At 39.3% G+C, this 19,473-nt stretch overlaps 1 protein-coding gene across 1 annotated transcript in view; it reads right to left on the bottom strand.

Annotated features, from left to right (window-relative positions):
* CACNA1C (calcium voltage-gated channel subunit alpha1 C) overlaps positions 1 to 19,473 on the bottom strand; it is a 478,569-nt gene that overhangs the window by 152,917 nt on the left and 306,179 nt on the right. The window contains exons 6-7 of the mRNA XM_051608094.1: positions 18,331 to 18,492; positions 16,253 to 16,449 (exon numbers count right to left, since the gene is read on the bottom strand). Of these exons, the coding sequence (XP_051464054.1) occupies positions 16,253 to 16,449; positions 18,331 to 18,492 (359 nt within the window). The remainder of the gene's footprint in view (positions 1 to 16,252; positions 16,450 to 18,330; positions 18,493 to 19,473) is intronic.

Raw genomic sequence — 19,473 nt, forward strand, 5'->3', positions numbered from 1 at the left:
CTGGGTCAAACTGCCAGACCTTTCAAAGCTCATGCCTAAACACTCGTATCTCACTCCTCTCAAAAGTGAGAAAGTTGGTACATTTCTGAACATTACTGCATCCTCTCACGGAGACTTCAGAGAAAAGGATCTTAGATTCCTTCTCATGATTTGCTACATATCCTCTCTGGCACCATGGGAACATACTTTTTGCTCACTATGCTTCAGCGTTCAGTGGGATACTACCTTGCCTCACTGGGTACTGTCGAAGAAACCACTCAGTGTCATGATGAAAAGTGTATTTCAGCATATTTGAGGTCTGATGAACCTTGTGTAGTGGGGAAAAGCTCTTCCTTTGCCAAGGCATCCTTAATTACTATCACAACTATAGCATTTCAATGTCCAGTTGAAGGTTTTATCTCAATAATGCAGCTTATCTCCTAGAAATAACACAAAATTTTTTTATTCTGTAGTTTGCTGATCATAATTACAACCAGTGTTTCAGTAGGAGCCAAGAAATAAAAGTCTATTTTTCTCTAGAAATTGCAGAAGACATAGGTGAAGACGTATTGCTAAAGCCACAGGAGATTTGCATTCTTGTTTAGAGATATTCTTTTTCTCCAGGGATAACAGTCTGGCACATTTTGCAAATATCACATTCATTATACAGGCACTATAGTTCAGAGATAATGTTAGAGGCATATGAACTATCAACATAGCATAGTGGAGGTCTTTCAGTCACTTAATGGGAGGGGGAGACACAATTCACTAAATCCTGCTGACTTTATGATTCACACACCCACACCCCAACACTTTGAGCCAAACATCTTTCAGAAATAACTGAAAGTTACAGGAAAAGTTTAATCCATTACAGAAGGGCAGCTGCCACTGGAAAGCAGCAAGCTGAAGAAAAAAAACTGAGGTCTATCTTGTTCAGTGCATAATACTAGAGAGCTGCAGCTTAATGGAAAGTACGTTAGCTAGAACACCAGGTCTAGGCTTCTATTTATTGAAAAAAAAGCTAATTAATTTCTAATGTCTACAGGATGTTATGATAGCCTCTTTAAAATACAAGTGCTTCAAGTATTCCATGGTGAGGTGTATAAACTTTCACAGAGTAACCTTAATTAGCAGCAGAGTACTCAATAAAATTAGAGGGCAGTAAATTTGAAAATTTTGTGTAGAAATGCTATTTTATGCAGCCTATCTGTGGAATTCACTGCCTCAGGAAATTATCTAGGCAAATACAATGGTTATGGCCAGTAGCAAGATCTCCAGTTAAAACCAAGCCTTTCATGTAAAAATATAAAATTTGAGAATATTAGTAGTAGTAGACAGAAGAATGAGTAAGTGGCAATTACCACTGAACATCTCTTCCTGCTTGGAGCCTCTAATTTGAAAATCATTTTTTTTCAGGAAAAGTACTTAAGGACCTTTACAACTTCAAGGATGAATAAAAGTTATTTCCTCAGCTTAGATCAAAGGTCAAATATTAGCCTACTGACAGGCAAGGCTCAGGTGATATATAAAGTGCCATTCATATACTACTGTGAGATTTGGATAGAATCATAGAATCATAGAATAGAATCATAGAATCCTAGGGGTTGGAAGGGACCTCGAAAGATCATCTAGTCCAACCCCCCCTGCCAGAGCAGGGTCACCTAGAGTACATCACACAGGAAGGCGTCCAGGCGGGTTTTGAATGTCTCCAGCGAAGGAGACTCCACAACCTCTCTGGGCAGCCTGTTCCAGTGCTCTGTCACTCTTACAGTAAAAAATTTTTTCCTGATATTCATCTTAAACCTCCTATGCTCCAACTTGTATCCATTACTCCTTGTCCTATCACTGGTCTTCACTGAAAAAAGCTTAACTCCATCGTCTTGACACTCACCCTTTACATATTTGTAAACATTGATGAGGTCCCCCCTCAGTCTCGATCAATTACAAACTAAAGAAGTTTGGATAAAAGCAGAGATTTTCCTTTTTCACTCCCCTCTTTCCTTCTCTTCCCATGAATATTTGGGTGAATGCACTGAATGCATACATACACTCATGGAACTACAACTTTAGACTCTGCTTAAACAACACTAGAAACTTTTTTTATAGGATGATGTACTGTTTTGTTCTATGAGGGAAAAAAAGTTTTCCCCCAAATTTTTAAGTCAGAACTCAGGTACAAAACCAACCAACCAAACAAAAGACAGAGGATGGAATGTCACCCTTCACACCTACAGCTGTGTTCACAATATTAAAGAAAAAAATAAAAGTGGACATTGTAGACAGTAAATCCTACATCTCAGGCTAGGGCTGAGTGGCCCAGAAAGTAAAGTGCCCCTACTCTTCTATTATTTCTTTGGCTTCAATTATATCTTTGCATTGCTTTCATGATAGTTAAAGCTTTGCTTTGTTTCTGAAATTTCACAGACTCACTAAAACGCTTTGCATTCATACAGTCAGGGAACAGAAACAGTTCCCATAAAACTAATGTAATCTTTCAGAACTAAGGTGGGGTGAATTTCCCAGAAAGTGTCCAGATAAATTTGTCCAGTAAAGATGTAAAACTTCAAAAGATTAATTTTTCTGCCTTTTCTCATGCTAGATATAACAGCAGAAACTTGTGAGGAACAAAATATTCATCCCAAATGAGAAAAAGGATCTTTCTGGCAGTTCCTAAGAATGTCCAACTAACAACTGTAACTGGCAATAGCATGATTTTTGAGCCTGCTCTGCAAACAGAAAAGAAACTATTTGTTCAATGGTTAACTTCTCAATTGCAGATCTGATTTGGGCTTAAGAATATGTTCACTCTGCAGTACTTGCAGTCTTTGCCTTGAAAGCTCTTGCTAATGGCCAGAGCAAGCAGAGGACTTGTGAAGGTCTGACTCTTTTCTTCCACTCATCTTTTCCTTAGAGATCCAAGACAGCTGACAACTGTCATGCTCTTAATCAACTCACAGGTAGGAGGCTGGACTGTGCTATTGTGACTGTAACACTAATAAACCAACACCTAAATATGCAAAAATGTGGTACTGTTGGTTAGTTCTGGTAACAAAACCTGCATATTGTATTTTCCCTCTGATCTCTAATCAGTAAACTGTTTATGTTATAATGTTTTTTCATGTAATACTTGTGATAAATATATTAATAATGTATTTTGCAACTTATTGTAAGCCCCACTGTGCTTAATATTGCTTTTAACAAGGAAATTACTCAGTTATTCACAATTCCTAACTTAATCACAAAACTATAAATGCCTAAACGAAGCCCCAGAAAGATCTCAGTTAGGTGACACAGAACTAAATTTACAGTAAAAAGGGACATAATTCTAAAATGGACTTTCTACATATGCTAGACTCCATAAGCACTTTTTCCAACTTGTGGGACAAAGTATGGATTGCTTCATTAGCGATGAAATCCTACATATCCTGAATCTGCTGATATGTTTGGAGCCTAAACAGTGGGAGGTTGCTGCATGTCATGTCAATGAAGAGAAGGATAAAGCACATTTTTACTTCAGAAATTCCTGACTGGTGTCCCCATACACCTGAAATAAATCTATACATAGTATATATCCATCTGTGTGCAAGAAAAGGATAATCGTATTTTCCTATCACATATTGTTAAAGCTGGATTCAGACACAGTGCATTATTAGCCTAAGGATGAAGATTCCACCTTGCAGATATTCAATATTTAAAATCTAATTAGTTGTCTTTGCTTGGTTGGTTTTTAATCCAGTACTCATGTATGTGCATAATTTAAGGCATATGAATAATGCCACTGAAGTCAATGGTCAATATTATTGTTACCAGCACAGATGAACAGTTATGCCTAAGTGCTTTGCTGGAATGGGACAGGGCAAAGGATTGGGAGATATGTGGAATAGGGAGCTCATTTTCTGAAATTCCTTTGAAAAAAATAGAAATTTAATGTGCATAATGACTGAAAAATGACAAGAAGATTTAAGCATTTCAGTCTAGACATTCTAGTGTAACATGAGAAGTATTATAATTTATCTTGTCAACCTGAAATACTCTTTCAGCCTTCCTGAATCTTTGACAGGTAATAAGGAATGGGAATTCAAGGTTTTAGAGCCGAGTGAGGGCAAAAGTACAGAGACAGGGGTAAAAAATTGCAAAGGTTCAAACCCGGTAATAAGCAAAAATATAAAACCTAAAATCGACTAGACTTGTTTTTATGGACTTGGGAACAATGGAATGAAATTGTTTCTTAATGACTTAAAATATAAACAAAGGACTCTAGATACCTTTGCTCTTATTCTGGGTAGAATTTCTTTCTAAGCATCAACCTCCTAATAATCTTAAAGAGACTCCAAGCCACAGTTGCTCATTATGACTGTTCTGAAATACTCCACAGTTTGTAGCTGGCACTATCAGATGCGGTGGAGACACTGGAGAGTTCAACCCAGCTTCAGTCTGAACTGACGACACTCAAAGGAAGGAGCACTTGTTCACTTGCTCCAGTAAAAAATTATTTGACAATCAAATTTCTTTTACTTCTGAAGTACTGAAGGAGAACGCAAATTTTAGGCTCAGTTGCTCTCTCCAAGCACTTATTTTTACAGCTCTTCTCACCATGTTACCTCAATTAAGGAATTTTACAAATTCTGTATGTGCATTACATACATACTTATAGACATCTATAAACTTTTCTCAGAGTGTCTTCAGAAGAAAGGCAAGACAGAGCTGGATGAAGACAAGTGCACAGGGATCATGAATCAGGGCAGATAATGCTCTAGAGCAGTAATTCTGTTATATGGTAACTGTAGAATAAATGTAAATAATGTAGGCACAATTCATCATCTGTTGGCAGTGAGAAGAATAAGATTCCTGCGTGTACCTTGGTTCCCCAGTTGTTCTGTAGTGATGGAAAGAGCAAATTAAAATTCCACTCTGAGCTAGAAATATTGGCAATTTCTACAGAACTCTCTGCAGGAGCTAAACGGAGCCATTAAATGAGAAAGGACTGCCTCAATGAGGACAGCAGAAACACGAAGGGAAGAGATTAATTTGTAACAGAGAACCCTTGAGGAATCAAAGAAACTGCAGCAATGGAAGAGGAGTCCAGAAGAGAGAAGGGGAAGGGGGCAGACAGATTTTAGAAGACTGGAGTCTGCAGAGGTTGCTTCTTCACCCCTTGCTAACAAAGACTATGTTGAATCTGTTGTAGATGTTCTCACCCAAGTACATCTGCTCTGATCCAGGTGAACTGTAATTCCTGATTTAATGTAGAAAAAAATTGGGTATAGCTATAGTTAATTGTTATGCTGCCAGACCTCCCTGACAAGAGGGTCAAGTCTTCAGAACAGACCAAGCTTCCCACACAGCACAACAGAGAAGTGAAAGCAGTGATGAGCTTAACCTTAGAGTCATGACAGCACACACTCCTGCAAAAGATATGCCTTGACTGGTCGGAACATCTTGGGGTGACTGTGTAAAGGCAGGAGTCCTGCAGAAGAGCCCTACTAAGCTGCTGCAACTTGTGCAAGAAAAAGGAGACCAAAGAGCACTGCCTTCTAACCATGTCAGCTGCTTCATGGCAAAGCGAAAACATTGAAAATGACTATTTGAGCTTCTCTAAAATGATACCATCACAATGGAATAATACCATTTTGCTATTATATGAACTTCCTTTAATGAAGAATACATAAAAGATGTTAAGCAAACTGTATTTGCTTTTTGTTGCATACAGTATGTGGGAAGTTAATTGCTATCAGTAGAATTGACCAAGTTTATTTCTTTGTAACAGCCCTGAGTCATATTTTCATCATTTATTAAATACTGGCCACACCTTCTCAAGGATGTGAACACTTTCTCAGATGGAAAAGGCTGTATAAAGTCTGAGACACATATAAAAAAACCCACCCAATTTTCAACCACCTAGCTCTGGATTACTGATATTGTATGCTGACACTGAATCATTCCACTGTGTTTTTTAGGCCCAGTATATTACCACTGGACTCCACAGCATTATTTAATTCTTTCCTAAAGAGTTCTACATTTGTATTTCACCTTGTTTTTTTTCAGTCAGCTATTTTTTAACAGATCGAGCTGTTGGTAACAGATCGATGGTAAATACCAGGTCTCTGTCTGAGAGTGGAAGAAGAATTAAAACTTGCATTCAAACACCAGCAGGTCAAAATGTCTGTGGCACACAATGATTGAACTGAACTGTTTTTCCACTGCAGGCCATTTCTGTTGAAAACGCTTACTGATCCCATATGTTCTACGTCACAGTAGCTTGTGCTTGCTGGAGAGGGAGGGCGCAATATTGACTTGAGTGTGTTCACTACTGTTTTAATTAAATCTGTCATTTTGAATGGCTTTCATGGAAGTTACTGTACAACTTCAACTGACAGCAAAGGCCAATGGCATTTGGCTTCATACTTTTCATTTCAAAATAGAGAAAAAGGAAAATTAGGCTCTCCCTTGACTTAAACAGCAGTGTTAACTGGGTTTTGTATTCACAGTTACAACATTTATTAGCACTAATGGTGTTCCAAAGGGACATGGATTACCATGACAGATCAACTCTCTGAAAAGTTGATTTTGCTGAGAAAATCTCAGCATACTAATTTTTTTGTGCAAGTGCCACTGGGAAGTTACTATAGTCAACTATAGTGAGGGAGGGAAAAGAGAACTAATCAGGAAGCTACCAGTTACCTCTCTTCCCATCTCACCTGTACTCTCTGTGCTTTCTTGTGCTTTTCTGTGAAAACTGGAGGAGGCTCCGTACCTCTGCAGCATGTTTGGCAATACAGGGATTCTGAACTCCCACTGAAAACATTAGTTACACAGTGAGAATTCCTTACATCAAAGACTAATTTTGAGCTCAAATAGGCCTCCTTCTTTGCCACCTCACTCTCTTCATGTTTAATATGTAAAAAAGAAAAAAAGAACTGAATGTGATTCAATTTGATTTAGCATAGAACGTGTTACCCCAAAGTGAAATATTTCAGTGCATTTATTGATAAGTGATAAAGCAACTTGCATTCTAGAGTGTGCTGGAACTGTTGCACTTTGAATATGTAAATAGTTCTCTCTAAACTATTCCCTCAAAAGTTTGTTGTGGGGTTTGTTTCTGGCTTTTTTTTTTGGTGGTGGTGGTTTTGTGGTGTTTGTTTTAGTTTCTTTGTTTGCTTTTGTGTTTTGTTTTTTTTTTTTGTTTTGCTTTTGGTTTGTTTGTTTTGTGGGGTTATTTTGTTTGTTTTATCTTTCTGTGTGTGTGTGTGTTTGCTGTTGTTTTTTTGGTGTGTTTTTTTTGTTTCGTTTTGTTTTTCTTTTTTGTTTTCCCAGTGGTGGCTCAGGTCCCTCTCTGTCTGCACTGAGGCTGACTGTTATACAGACCAGTTGGGAAAGAACAGGCCATACACTGACCCAGGCAGAGCTCTTAAACACACCAGGGCTGAGACTGAGCAGGTCTTCAGGACTTTCCACTAAAGTAGACTGGAGTCTACGATACCAAGCCCTTGCTCTTAACCTATTCTACTTGTTGATATAGAAGGCTGAAAGAACATTTTCCCTGCCTCTCTCCTACTCAGCAGCTAATATCTATAGTGATATTTCTTTTGCCATCTTATTACAGTACTCTTCTTGATTTCCTGACAAGATCATCTACTTTGAGGAGACTCATGTCATTGATCCATCTGCAGTGTTCTGCCAAAGAAAAGTTCCTACTACAGGTACCAACACCCATTTAGGCTCTCCATTACCTTGTGTGGCCAATTATGTGAGCGGGTTAGCTTCTTCAGTGAATTTGCAACTTTGCAGAAACACCATGTAGTAACCTCCAAAAATATCTGGACTTCTGTGACTTAATCAGGATTTGAATTCGGACCTCCTGAGGCCAAAGTCACAGAGATTGATGTGAGTTGTCTTGTTCCCACATAACTCTGTATAGCTTTTTTCCCTTTAAAAAGAAAAGGTTGATCTTCGAAGAAGTCATCCAAAAGCCCAAAGGCTACTTAGCCACAGGACTGATAGTTCTTTCATTATAGCTACTGCAGCAGTTCCATCACTCACTGCTCCTCAGTTATTTTAAAACCTTTTCGTCTTTTAAAGGCTTTGGAAATTCACTCCAAAAGAATAAAGTGCTGATTTCAAGCATGAAAATATCCCCTAGGATGCTGGGTCTCCAAATCTAAAGATTTCATTTTGTCTTAGAATTCTGGACTATCCCTTCCTGTCTCTGTTTATTCTGTATTTGCATTTGCATGGCTGGTTATCCAGAAAGGATTTTCTGCCTGTTTAACTGTATTACTGTTTTATAACTGCTTCTATTTATCTCATTGCAGAAGGATCGCAAACGCTACCACAAGTATATCAGAACAGCACTGATTGCTGGATGCACAGGGATACACAAGAACATACTGTTCATTGACTTACATAGTCAATTAAGTCCTTAAAAAGAAAGATAATAAAAAACAGTACTGTAAGCTGTAGATAATCACTATCTTCTTTCATAAATGGAGGCATGGCAGTCATTTTTTTTTTTACTTGATCAGTGTATCCCAATTTCCTCTGTAGCCAGTTCCCAATTTATACTATTCCTAGAAATCAATTCTACAGTTTAGTTGATAAATCTAGTTTTCAGTTGTGAAATCGCCTCCAAAATTCTCAAATAAAATGTACAACACCTAGAACTCATAGCACAAAGCTAATAAGTCTTCATATGATAGACACACTAGTCACTCACAGACACTGTATAAGCCCTAGAGGTTCAATGGAGAAACTCTCATCAGTGAGGTGCAACTACATTATCGGCAGACAAGACTGTCACTTCTTTTTTTCTTGTGAATCTTATCAACAACACCCAGTAGGCAAGGTCAGCACAGTGCCCAGGACTGTTTTATTCTAGATACTCTTTAAAAATCCAAACTGTGGAGCTTCTGTGGCAAATATTCCTCTGATTGAGCCCTAAACTCTTCATTTTCTATTTCTGGTCACTTCACAGTTTTAGGGATCTGTGCCCAACATTGGTTTTGGGCCTCCAATTTGGCTGCAGTCCAGAATACTGGAGTTAGAAGGAAACAGTTCTAGGGGAGGCAACAGGGGCAGCTAAACTATACATTTATGATGGTATGACCAACCATCATATTGAACCCTCAAGTCCTCCTCAGTCAGAAATTCCACTGAAATCAGTGAATAAAGCAAATACTAGTGGGCCAATTCTCTTTGCAGGCAGGAAAGACTTATTATTCACAGTAAGACTGGTGAGGTAATAGTTACATTGCCCTTTATCAACAAGATGTGGAAAAAACATTAAACTCAAAATAAATACAAGTTTCATAGTCAGTTCTAGAGCCACCACTTGCATTCTGATCTTGGGCGTATTTCCAAGTCTTTTTCTTTCCCAGGGTCTAGACAAAGAACCAAAGTGAATCTGTCTGATGGATATGGGTCTAAACTTAACAACTCTGTAGATGACTGCTTCAGAAGGCAACAATCAACAGTTCTTGAAAAACTGGTAGTAGGGCCCAAGCAGTGCACCCACAAACAAATGCACTCAAAATCCTAAGTCAGATATAAATGTCCCAGTAGCTTAGCTCTTAATTTTATATCTCTGGGATAAAAGATTAAAGATTTAACACAAGGAAGGTCTCTGTGGTGATTAGACAGAAGCAATTAAGAAACAGTCTAAGGAAGAACAAAAGAAGAAAGAACAGAGACAGGGCAACAGAAACACAGGGCTATTAAAGAAGTCCTTCCCACGCAGGAGCACCGGGCAGAGGGTTTCCATTAACACCTCCCCATAACCAACCCAAAGAACCTTATTTTTAATGGAGAATTTCTTCCCATCTAGAGAAAGAGGACTGAGAGGTCCAAAGCTGAGGTCTGAAGGGCTCATAAAAACTTCATTTCACACAGTAAGTGCCTATTTTGCATTGAACAAGTGTTCGGAAGCAGGTTTTTGTGACAGGTGGCAACCAGCAAGTCACTGCTGTTACTCACTTTCAAGAAAGCAGCACAGACAACCATGACAGTTGCACGTGCAATTGTTCACGAGAAAAAAAACACAGATTGAGGTCAGCATTTAGACAAATTAATTGGGGACACTGCTTTTTTAGTGCATTACTGCTGTGGCCCTTCAGTGCCCTGAACTATGGGCCCTCTCCCCTTACCCACCACTGTTACCGCAGATGGAGATGAAATAACCTCTGCAATCACAGAGTTGGGTTGCTCATACTTGCGTGCTTATTCTTTGTAAATTTTTCACATCCATGCAAAACCCTGCCAAAAATATGATTAAAACCTCTCAACCCTCAACAGTTAAACCCCAGCATTTTCTTGGAGGGGTGGGGGTGGATGGGGAATAAACACCATGGAAACATGTAGACATAGATATATTCTTAGAATCAGATCATTCTCTTGTGTGGAAAGCCTTACTAATTGAAGCCTTAGTGCTGCAAGAATAAAGGATTAGAAGGAAAAACACAGCTGGCGAAAATTGGGGGTTGCAGCTCTGCGTTTAATGTCTTCCACTTTGTGGCAATATCTCTGTATTCCTCACATCATCTTCCTCATTGGCTGCAACAAGCTGTGGGGGATGAGAAAAGCTCACAAGATATGTCAATGCTGTCAGCAAAGTCAATGATACCTGTTCTCCAGTTTGTTCTGTTTTGATTTCATGACGGGAACTGTAAGAGTGAATGTAAGCTCCAGTTTCAAGCTCATTCAGTGACTCTTGGAAGTATGATCTCATAGATTCAGAGATGGAAGGATCTTCCAGGGCAGCCTGTTTAACCCACTGTATCTATATATGCTACTCTCTGCTGCCCCTGGGGATGTGATGTTTCTGAACATTTCCACTGATTCATTCTCCCTACATTGTGACTCTCACTACAATGTGGTGGTTCTACTGCACTGTTTTAAACTACTAAAATGTTTTCTTGCCTAGGGGCTGGGCAAGCCTACCAAGGACTGTTAAGTTAAATTTGAGAGAGTCCGCTCACTATGTGCCAGTTCATGCATCTCTTCCAGGGACAGGTTAGTGCCCTGGATCTCATCCAGCCCTGGCTTTAGTCCATGTAGAATAATACCACACTCTTCAGTTTGCAGTTAGAGCCTTGAGGTAAACTGTCCCTGGAGGCACTGAATGTTATTTTCAGAGACTCGACCAAGTACTTTGAAGTGTTGTTCAAATGACTTGGGACAAAGGCAATATTCCAAAAACTATGGCAGGCTCAAGGCTGCTCATTATTAATAATCATCAAGCAGATCAAGTAGAATTACAACAATCCTAGAATTCAAGCTGGAAGTGGGCAAGCTGTATGCAGAACATTTCAGGACCAGGTTCTCCACTACCCAGCAGTGTGAATAGCTCAATGCAACAACATATGGTTGTGTTTTGCACTTGCTCTGCACTCTTTTTTTCATGTATATATACAATTGCTTAGATGCAGGGGAGTGGAGAGACCAGACACGTAAAACGGAGGCTGCAGTGGGCAGTTTTGCATGTGGTGTTACAGGGATCCAGCTGCAGAAAGCACATTTCATGAAAAGATGAAAGCCTTTCTAGGGACAGGGCACTGTCCAAATTGCATTTAACTCAGAAATGAAGTTCCCCCTGAAGGACACTAACAACCTGATTAAAAGTAATTAAAAGAAGCCCCATCATGGAAGGTTGAAAGAACTGAATCTGCTCAGATTAGAAAAAGATTAAGAGAATACAACAAATGCCTACAAATACTTAACCAGGATGTTACAAACTGCACAGTGATTAATCTTCCTCCTTAGTCAACAAGACAATAAGAAGGAAGGGACTGCAGCAGAGACCGATTACAAAATACCAGATTACTCAGTTGGTAATGCTTGGGCTCACATCTGCTGCTGGAAGTTTCCAAGATTGAGGGGTCTTCAGAAAAGGGCCTTGGTGCCTGCAAGTTGCTAATGCTGGTTGATTGTACATTAAAGAGAGTTTTGAGTACAATAAGCTCAATCTTTCTACAATGCATAGGAAAAATTATGATGTGACATAAGAGGTGACTGTCTACTGAAATGATTCTATAAACTGACTGCACATGACAGAAAGACTGGGATAAAGTAAACCTTGTAAGATACTAAGGTAGCACAGGTGATGCACTCCTGTAAACACTTAGTGCTCCCTTCAACAAATAACAGTTCTTCAGTCAACAAGGTTATTTTGCATGGATTTTCATCTGGTCCAATACAGTTACTTCACATTAGAAATTTGGCTCCTTGTAATTAATCATCTTACCTGTCACTGTAGCAGCATCAAACAGTTTTCCCTAACACTTTTTTCTTTTACATTTAAAAAGAAGCCTATGTACTCACAAGAGAGGAGACTGGAAAGTGCATTGATCTTATTGATGTCAAGTCCTTCTCAGAAATAAAAGTTAATGGCTTTCCTGTCTTTGATTATCTTTTTGTCATGGTGTGGATTACAGGCTCGGAAGTAGTACTCTATGAGATAGAAGACATCTTCACTACAGAGTTGAAAAGCCAAAGGAGGCATGAAGGGAAGTATGAAGAAGGAAGTAGCTAAATGAAGGTGAAATCTGAAGAGCTACTAAGTGGGTTTGTGAAAGGGCTTGTGGAACTTCATACAGATTTCTGGCTTTTAAACATGCAGGTTTAACCTTGCAAAGTGTGTCACAAGACACACATATGTTTAATGAAATTACTACTACATATTTCAGGGCAGCATGCTGAAATGTGTTAATGATCTTCCATTTCTACTGAGAGGAATGCAGAGATCTAGGTACCTTTCAAAAGCTATGTTTTAGAAAGTAGGAAGATATAATTGAAAAACACTTACAGAAACATTCAGACCAAGGGAATTGCTCTGTTGCCTAAACACTTCCAGCCAAGTAATTCAGCCCGGAGCTTTATCTGTGGTTCTGCTGAGTTTTTGATCAGGCTCTTATTTTCAGATTTAAGGAGGGAGCAAAGAAAACTCCCTACATACCCATGTATGTCCTTGGAACACTACCACAACAGACACTAAAGCCCTGAATAGGCATCTGAAAGTCCTCATGTACATGTGATTGCATGTGGAAAACCTCAACGGTATGACTGAGATTTTATGAATTGGGATTTTAGAAAGTGAGATGCTGACCTTTTGGAATTAACTGAAATTTTGCCACTGACCCCAGCAGGACCCCAGATTAAACCTTGGTATCTAAGCTGAATTGCAGAGCAGCTAAGAATCTAAGTCTGCTTGAACTTTGAATGCTCAGCATTTTTAATATTAACCCCTTAGCTTACATTATTAAGTTTCAGGAATGACTTCTGAAAATCTTCACCTAAAATATTCAGCTGCAAAACTGTCTGATTTGCAGACAACATTTTCTTATACTGTTCTTTAACCTTTACTTTCTTTTCAGTGTAAAACCAGACAACTAACTCTCTGTCTCAGGGTGTAGCTGGGGAGAGGGGATCTTTAAGTCTGAATTTCTAATTTAATTAACTAACAGATTTATTTCCTAATTAAGAAAATTTTAATTTCCATGACCTCACTGTGGATCCAGGAGATCTTTCAAAGTGTTATCTACTTGAGAAGATAATAGCCTATCTCTACACTCTTGTCAAGATGCAGCCCCCAACGTGTTGTCTAGGACAAGTCCACTCTTCCGTGGCTGAAAAGGCAATGGCCAGGGACTAGAGTTATAGATGAGTCAGGCTTCACTGAAGAAACAGTGGCTCACCTTAAGTTTAAAATATATATTTATAACCTGCTCCACTTACTAAAATTCTTCCTTCACTTTCAGAAATTGAAATGTTGCATCATTTCTATTATGTACAATCCACAAGTACTCTCTTCCTTTTCATCTAGCTAGCTTATGCTAGAATGCCCTTTTCATGGACTATAAAGCTCATGGTATAAACCACCCGAGATGCACTTTGAAACACCCACATATGAAATTACAGTGCAAATGGCTAGAGACTGGTTTTACTGGTGTAAGTGTGAAAGCCACAATGCTTCTTACATATGTGCCCTTTAGTAATTGCCCATCTGCCTCCAGAGTAGCACAGACCTCTATGCAGAAGGAAATAAGCATCTCATTTCAGATACCTTCTTTCACGTACAGCCAACACTGGTTGGATCTGACTTCTATCCACTTGGACAATATAACCCAAAAAGGCAGAAAGTCATACAGTACAATAGTACTCTTTGAACTGTTCACAGCAGCTTAACCAAGTGTGTCTGTCAGCTCAGGTGCTCCGGTATTTACCCAAACTTCATATTTCATGGCCTTTAAATACAGGTGATATGTTTTTTTTCTTTACAAACTAAATTTCCTCCTCCTCATTTACTGAAATTTTATCTGCAGTGCTTACTCTTGTTTGTAGTCTTGTCTAGGAATAACTGGGAACTGGTGATAGCAAATATTATTTCATTTACAAAGCAAACATTCTATCAGAACCATAATCTAAAAGGCTAACTACATGAATGTCCCTAAAAATAATGACCATCAATCTGTATTAATTTCAGGTCTCAATTCACCATACTGTCTCTAAAGAAAAAAGATCAGCTTAGAAAAACAGTGAAAAAAGCTGGCTGAATACCAAACAAAAACCAACACCTAAAATTCAGGTTGCTGCGGGATGCCACAAAAAAATCAGACCATCTGCAGCAGTCATGGTAGAAAACCATTCAGCAGTGAGTATATGCTTTTGGCTCCTGTTATTGAACAGCTGATAACTAAGTCCTGAATGATTCACATCCAGTCATGCAAATGATGCATGAACCCAAAAGTGTGGGGATTGGGAGGGTCTGTCATAACACGTGCCTTTGGAGAAAATGATGGTAACTTGCGGATAGGTTTCACAAAACTAAATGGTGTACACTGCCAAAACTATTTTCATGTCTATTTCTGATATCTTTTACTCTCTCCTGATTCCCCAGAACTACCTGTAAATCCTCTCAATCACACAAAGACTGGAGCTAAATACGAGAAAAAGACAGGTATATTACATATAGTCATAGCTGAGCCATGGAGTAGTTTCGCCCAGCTTCTTTTCTGACTTCTGTTCTCATCCATTATTTCATTAATCTATACCCTATTTTCAAGTAAAGGAAATTTTTGTGCCCTGAGACCCAGACTTCTTCTGTTGTTTGATCTCTGCCCTTTATCTCAGGCTTTAGAAGGAAGCTAGAGTCAAAATTCGAATCCTAATTTACAAGGATAAAGAGACAACTGCTAGCTGTTCCACATAGAGACTATCTATTGTAGATAAATTAAATCTTCAAAAGGAAATCTTGTAAATGCTAACTCACTGGTGAGTAGAAGGCAACTTCAGGCTTATGTTCAAAAGAGAAGCTGATACTGATTAACAGCGCAAGCTGCTTCAGTCCAAACCATACTTTTGTGTGCTTTGGGTCTTCTTCAGGTAAATTCCATCATGCATTGTAGCACACCCTACCATTCAGCAGAAACAGGTGTCAGAATACGGCAGTCTTCAAAGTTGTTAGAGTCTGAATTAGCCTTACACACACAGGACTGAACTCTGTGTGAATTAAAGTCCTGGGCCTTAGCATATTGCTTCAAAAGTTGATGGCAAGAGCAAAATCCAGAAACATGTTTATATCTGATTTACAGGTGAAGGCTAAATCTGATTTTAGCTCCTGTGAACTTCCCAACACATCAGGAATTACAAGGTAGAAACTAAGGCTATTGAAAATTCCAGAATTAGGGTGAAGGACAAGATGAGACTGTATTTAGATGAAAGATACTATCATATTTCAGCTAAACATGTAATCACAATCAATACCAATACCAGAGTTAGGAGAATTTATTCTAATACTATTACGATAGAAGTCATAATCAGGAGTAGTGCTGGCATGAAAAGGGATTTGTGAGGCCTTTCTTATAAAACACCTGTGAGCTGATCAGTGTAGTGCCTTTGTGACAATAATGTAACGGACAGAGCACACAGTTGTCTGTCACAAACTCTTTTACATCAGTAATCTGAAGATGTAGGGAATATTTCACTCCTGCAGAGAGGGTCTTTACGTGATATGCTGCTCAACAAAGGTAGGCTGCAGATCTCCAAACCAATAAGCCACATGTCATCATTCAACTTTAAACTGTTAATGGAAAGTCATCGTTTACATTTAACTGCTCCAGAAAAACCCTCCCATTGAACCACTGGTATTCTGAGTTAGTTAAAGCTCCATGCTAGCAAACATGCTTTCGCTATATAGAAGAAGCAAGAAAGCCAAAGCCCCCAAGTTTCAACACAGCCAGAGCACACAGGCAAGCCTTCCAGCTTATCATTTTCGGATACGTACCCAGTACAGTACATCTGTCCAGCCCTCCATCGTGATGCACTGAAAGACTGTCAGCATGGCAAAAGCAAAATTGTCAAAGTTGGTGATGCCGTGCTTCGGCCCCTCCCAGCCCGCCTTGCACTCCGTCCCGTTCTGACACTGCCGCCCGTGCGCAGACTGGGGGGCACAGGGAGACGGATCATCTTCTGCAGGTGTATCTGAAAGGAGAGGAGGCAGAAAACGGAGATGAAGGGAACTAATTGCTATTCGACACCCTGATAAGCGAGTGAAGGATATCTGATTTTCACAAAGATACTTTGCCATGAGTTTGACAGATTTCTCTAGGAATACACAAGAAACTGTCTTAATTTTAATAGGCAGAGGGATGCTTCATTGTGCTCCACTTTCGTTTTGTAAAAACAATGGCCAAGTTGTCAAATTTTACAGTCAAAACTAAAATGTCTTTCAACATGCGAGGGAACATTAGATCAAGACTATGACATTTCTTTAGGCCATACACTATGACCAGTGTTTTCATACTGCAGTCATCTGGCATCTGAGTCAGTCTGGGAAGGGAACTGCAGCACTGGCTGGCACTTTGCTGAAGGAGGTTGAACCCCTGCAGCAGACAGGCCTCAGTGCTCTGGAGATAGGCTGATACAGTCTTGGCCACTGCTAAAGTACAGGAGAAAGTCTCCGGAGCTCTCCTCTTCTGTAGTTTAGAAGCTGTGGCATATTATCAATAGCCCAGTGGCACTCAGAAGCACTGTAAGACTCTACTGCTTGAATAACCACCCCTTACTCTGTACAGGTGTTACCAAATACATGAGAACCCATACAATAGCCTGCCTAGATGCTTTGATATATAGAAAATGCTACAGAAAACATTTTATAAGCACAAAAATTGCTGCAATAGGATTTTTAAAATATATGGATTTCAGTGCCTATTGCTACATTTTTAACAGGTGCAGGTATGCCTATGTGAGGAAGCAGGTAATTATGTTTGTTTCTTACATGGCAAAAAAATTTTAATTTTCCAAAGGTTCTGATCACACTCTGATCTTTAAAGCATGACAGAAATAGCAATATTAGAATTAGATTCTGTAATGTATAATAATTATAGCCAGTACGGAGAAAGATTTATGCACTTTGAAGATGTAACCCAGACTGACAATTTGTTATAATTCTAGCATCCTTTTCCAGAAAATGAAACCTGCCAATACTATAAAAGTAGGAAATATAGAACTTCAGAAGCAATTTCCTGCTGTACAACATTTTCTTGGTTACGAACTGAACTGGGTCCTAGACATTGGCACCCACCACCACATGGATAAAACAAATGATAAGGAGTAAATGGCTAGGTGAGTGACAATACAACTGAATTATTTTGAAATGTGAATTTTTCTTTCTGTAAATAATTGGAAAGTTCTTTCATGATGGATTTGGTGCAAAAAGTTTCTTCTCATCAATATACTTTTGCTTTCTTATTAGCTGCACTTCTAACCACAGTCACAGCTTGTGATTGGAAAAAAAATAAAAAGAAAAAAAGAGGAAAAAAAAATATTAAGCCGCCCTTCTGGGCCTCAAGTAGATATTCCTTTACAGTGATATCAGTTTAACACTAAGATGTATTTGTGGACAAGATTAGTAACAAAATGTAAGAGATGTTCCATGATGCCATCTCTTTTGCAGCTCAATTTGCTAGTGGTGAAATCATCACTACTTTAGTGTTGCTTGAGCCTCTGGGAGATTTGTTAAAGGACCCGAGCTGGCTTATAGTGCCGAAAACCCACATTAAGAAGGCCACTACTGTATTCAGCAGGAATTGACAGTTTTGCTTGTAGCCTTTGCAGGCAAGCCAACAAATGAGTGCCCAAGATAAGCCAGCTAAACTCTTCCTGTTTGAGACAGTTTCTTTGTATCAAAGGTGATTCATATCCAAGAAGCAGAACAAAGGAGTCACCACTCTGAAACCCCAGGCAGGTGCGCAGCAGGGAGCGACAGCCATCCATCTCCTCTGCCAGCACAAATGCTCCATCATACAAGGGGAAAGTCTCCCTCAGAACATCTTTGTACATACAATATAGCGTTCCCCTTACCTATAAGTCCCCCTTGCACATGATAGCAGGTTTTATGCATCTTCCCCATGAATAACTCCAGTCCAATGATGGCATAGATAATAATGACAAACAGCACCAGCAGGGCAATATGCAACAAAGGGACCATGGCCTTGATAATTGAATTTAAAACCACCTGGAGACCTGGAGAGAGAACAGAAGGAAACACTTATCAGCAAGTGGACAAACTTCAGACAAGCTATAAATTACAGATTAATATGTCGTTTTTATTTTGTTCTCCCTTGCTTGAACTCATTATCTTGCTGATGTAAAGATATACACTTACAGATCACCTCCCTCTAGAAGATCCCCAACATTTAACAAACTTACCATCACAGCCTGGATCACAGACTAAAGTAAAACAGATATTACCTCACCTGTCACTGAAATGCCAAAACCTTGGGGAGGGAATACATTAGCTATTCTGATTGTTCTTGAAAACTAGACCTAAGGTTATCCCCAGAGAGTAATGAGGTGAGTTAAAGCATGGGAAAAAGAAAGAACATCTAGAACTGAGGCAGAAAAAGTACAACAGTGAGATACACAGGAAGCAAATGCTGAGGTACCACAGACCTGCACTCAAGAGCATGGGGAAAGATGGCAAACTGAAGTCCTATCCCTGCTCTGATTCTGGTATATCCCCATGGTCAAGGCAGTCTCAAGCAGACCCTGAGCTACAGTAGGACCACCAAACCTATACTGACTGAGAGATTCTGGACCTCGTAGGATCCCTCTGCACTTCAGATCAACCTGACCTTACTTCAGCCTGAACAAAGGGAGAGTCAGTACCAGTATTCCAGTGATCACTCTATAATAAAGATTATCCAGGTCCCCAGAAAGGGTTATGAACAAAATATTATTACACATGGTTGTTAAGGCTGTTAAGTGTACACCCTAATAATGAGTGAGCCCCACATTTCTAGAAAAGCCCGGGGAAGGTGACTTGTAGAAAAGTTTCCTAAATGCAAAGCTGCTGTACCTTCAGATGCAGCTAACTTAAGCTGTAGATTCATGGATCTCTCTCTGTCTCCTTCTCCCTATTTGTAAAACCAGAACAACAAAGCCAGCCACATAAGATTTATTAAGGATTTACATTTATGAAGGTCTTAAAGTTATTATCACTGG

Source organism: Apus apus, chromosome 1 (assembly GCF_020740795.1).
Source record: "Apus apus isolate bApuApu2 chromosome 1, bApuApu2.pri.cur, whole genome shotgun sequence".
Taxonomy (NCBI): Eukaryota; Metazoa; Chordata; class Aves; order Apodiformes; family Apodidae; genus Apus; species Apus apus.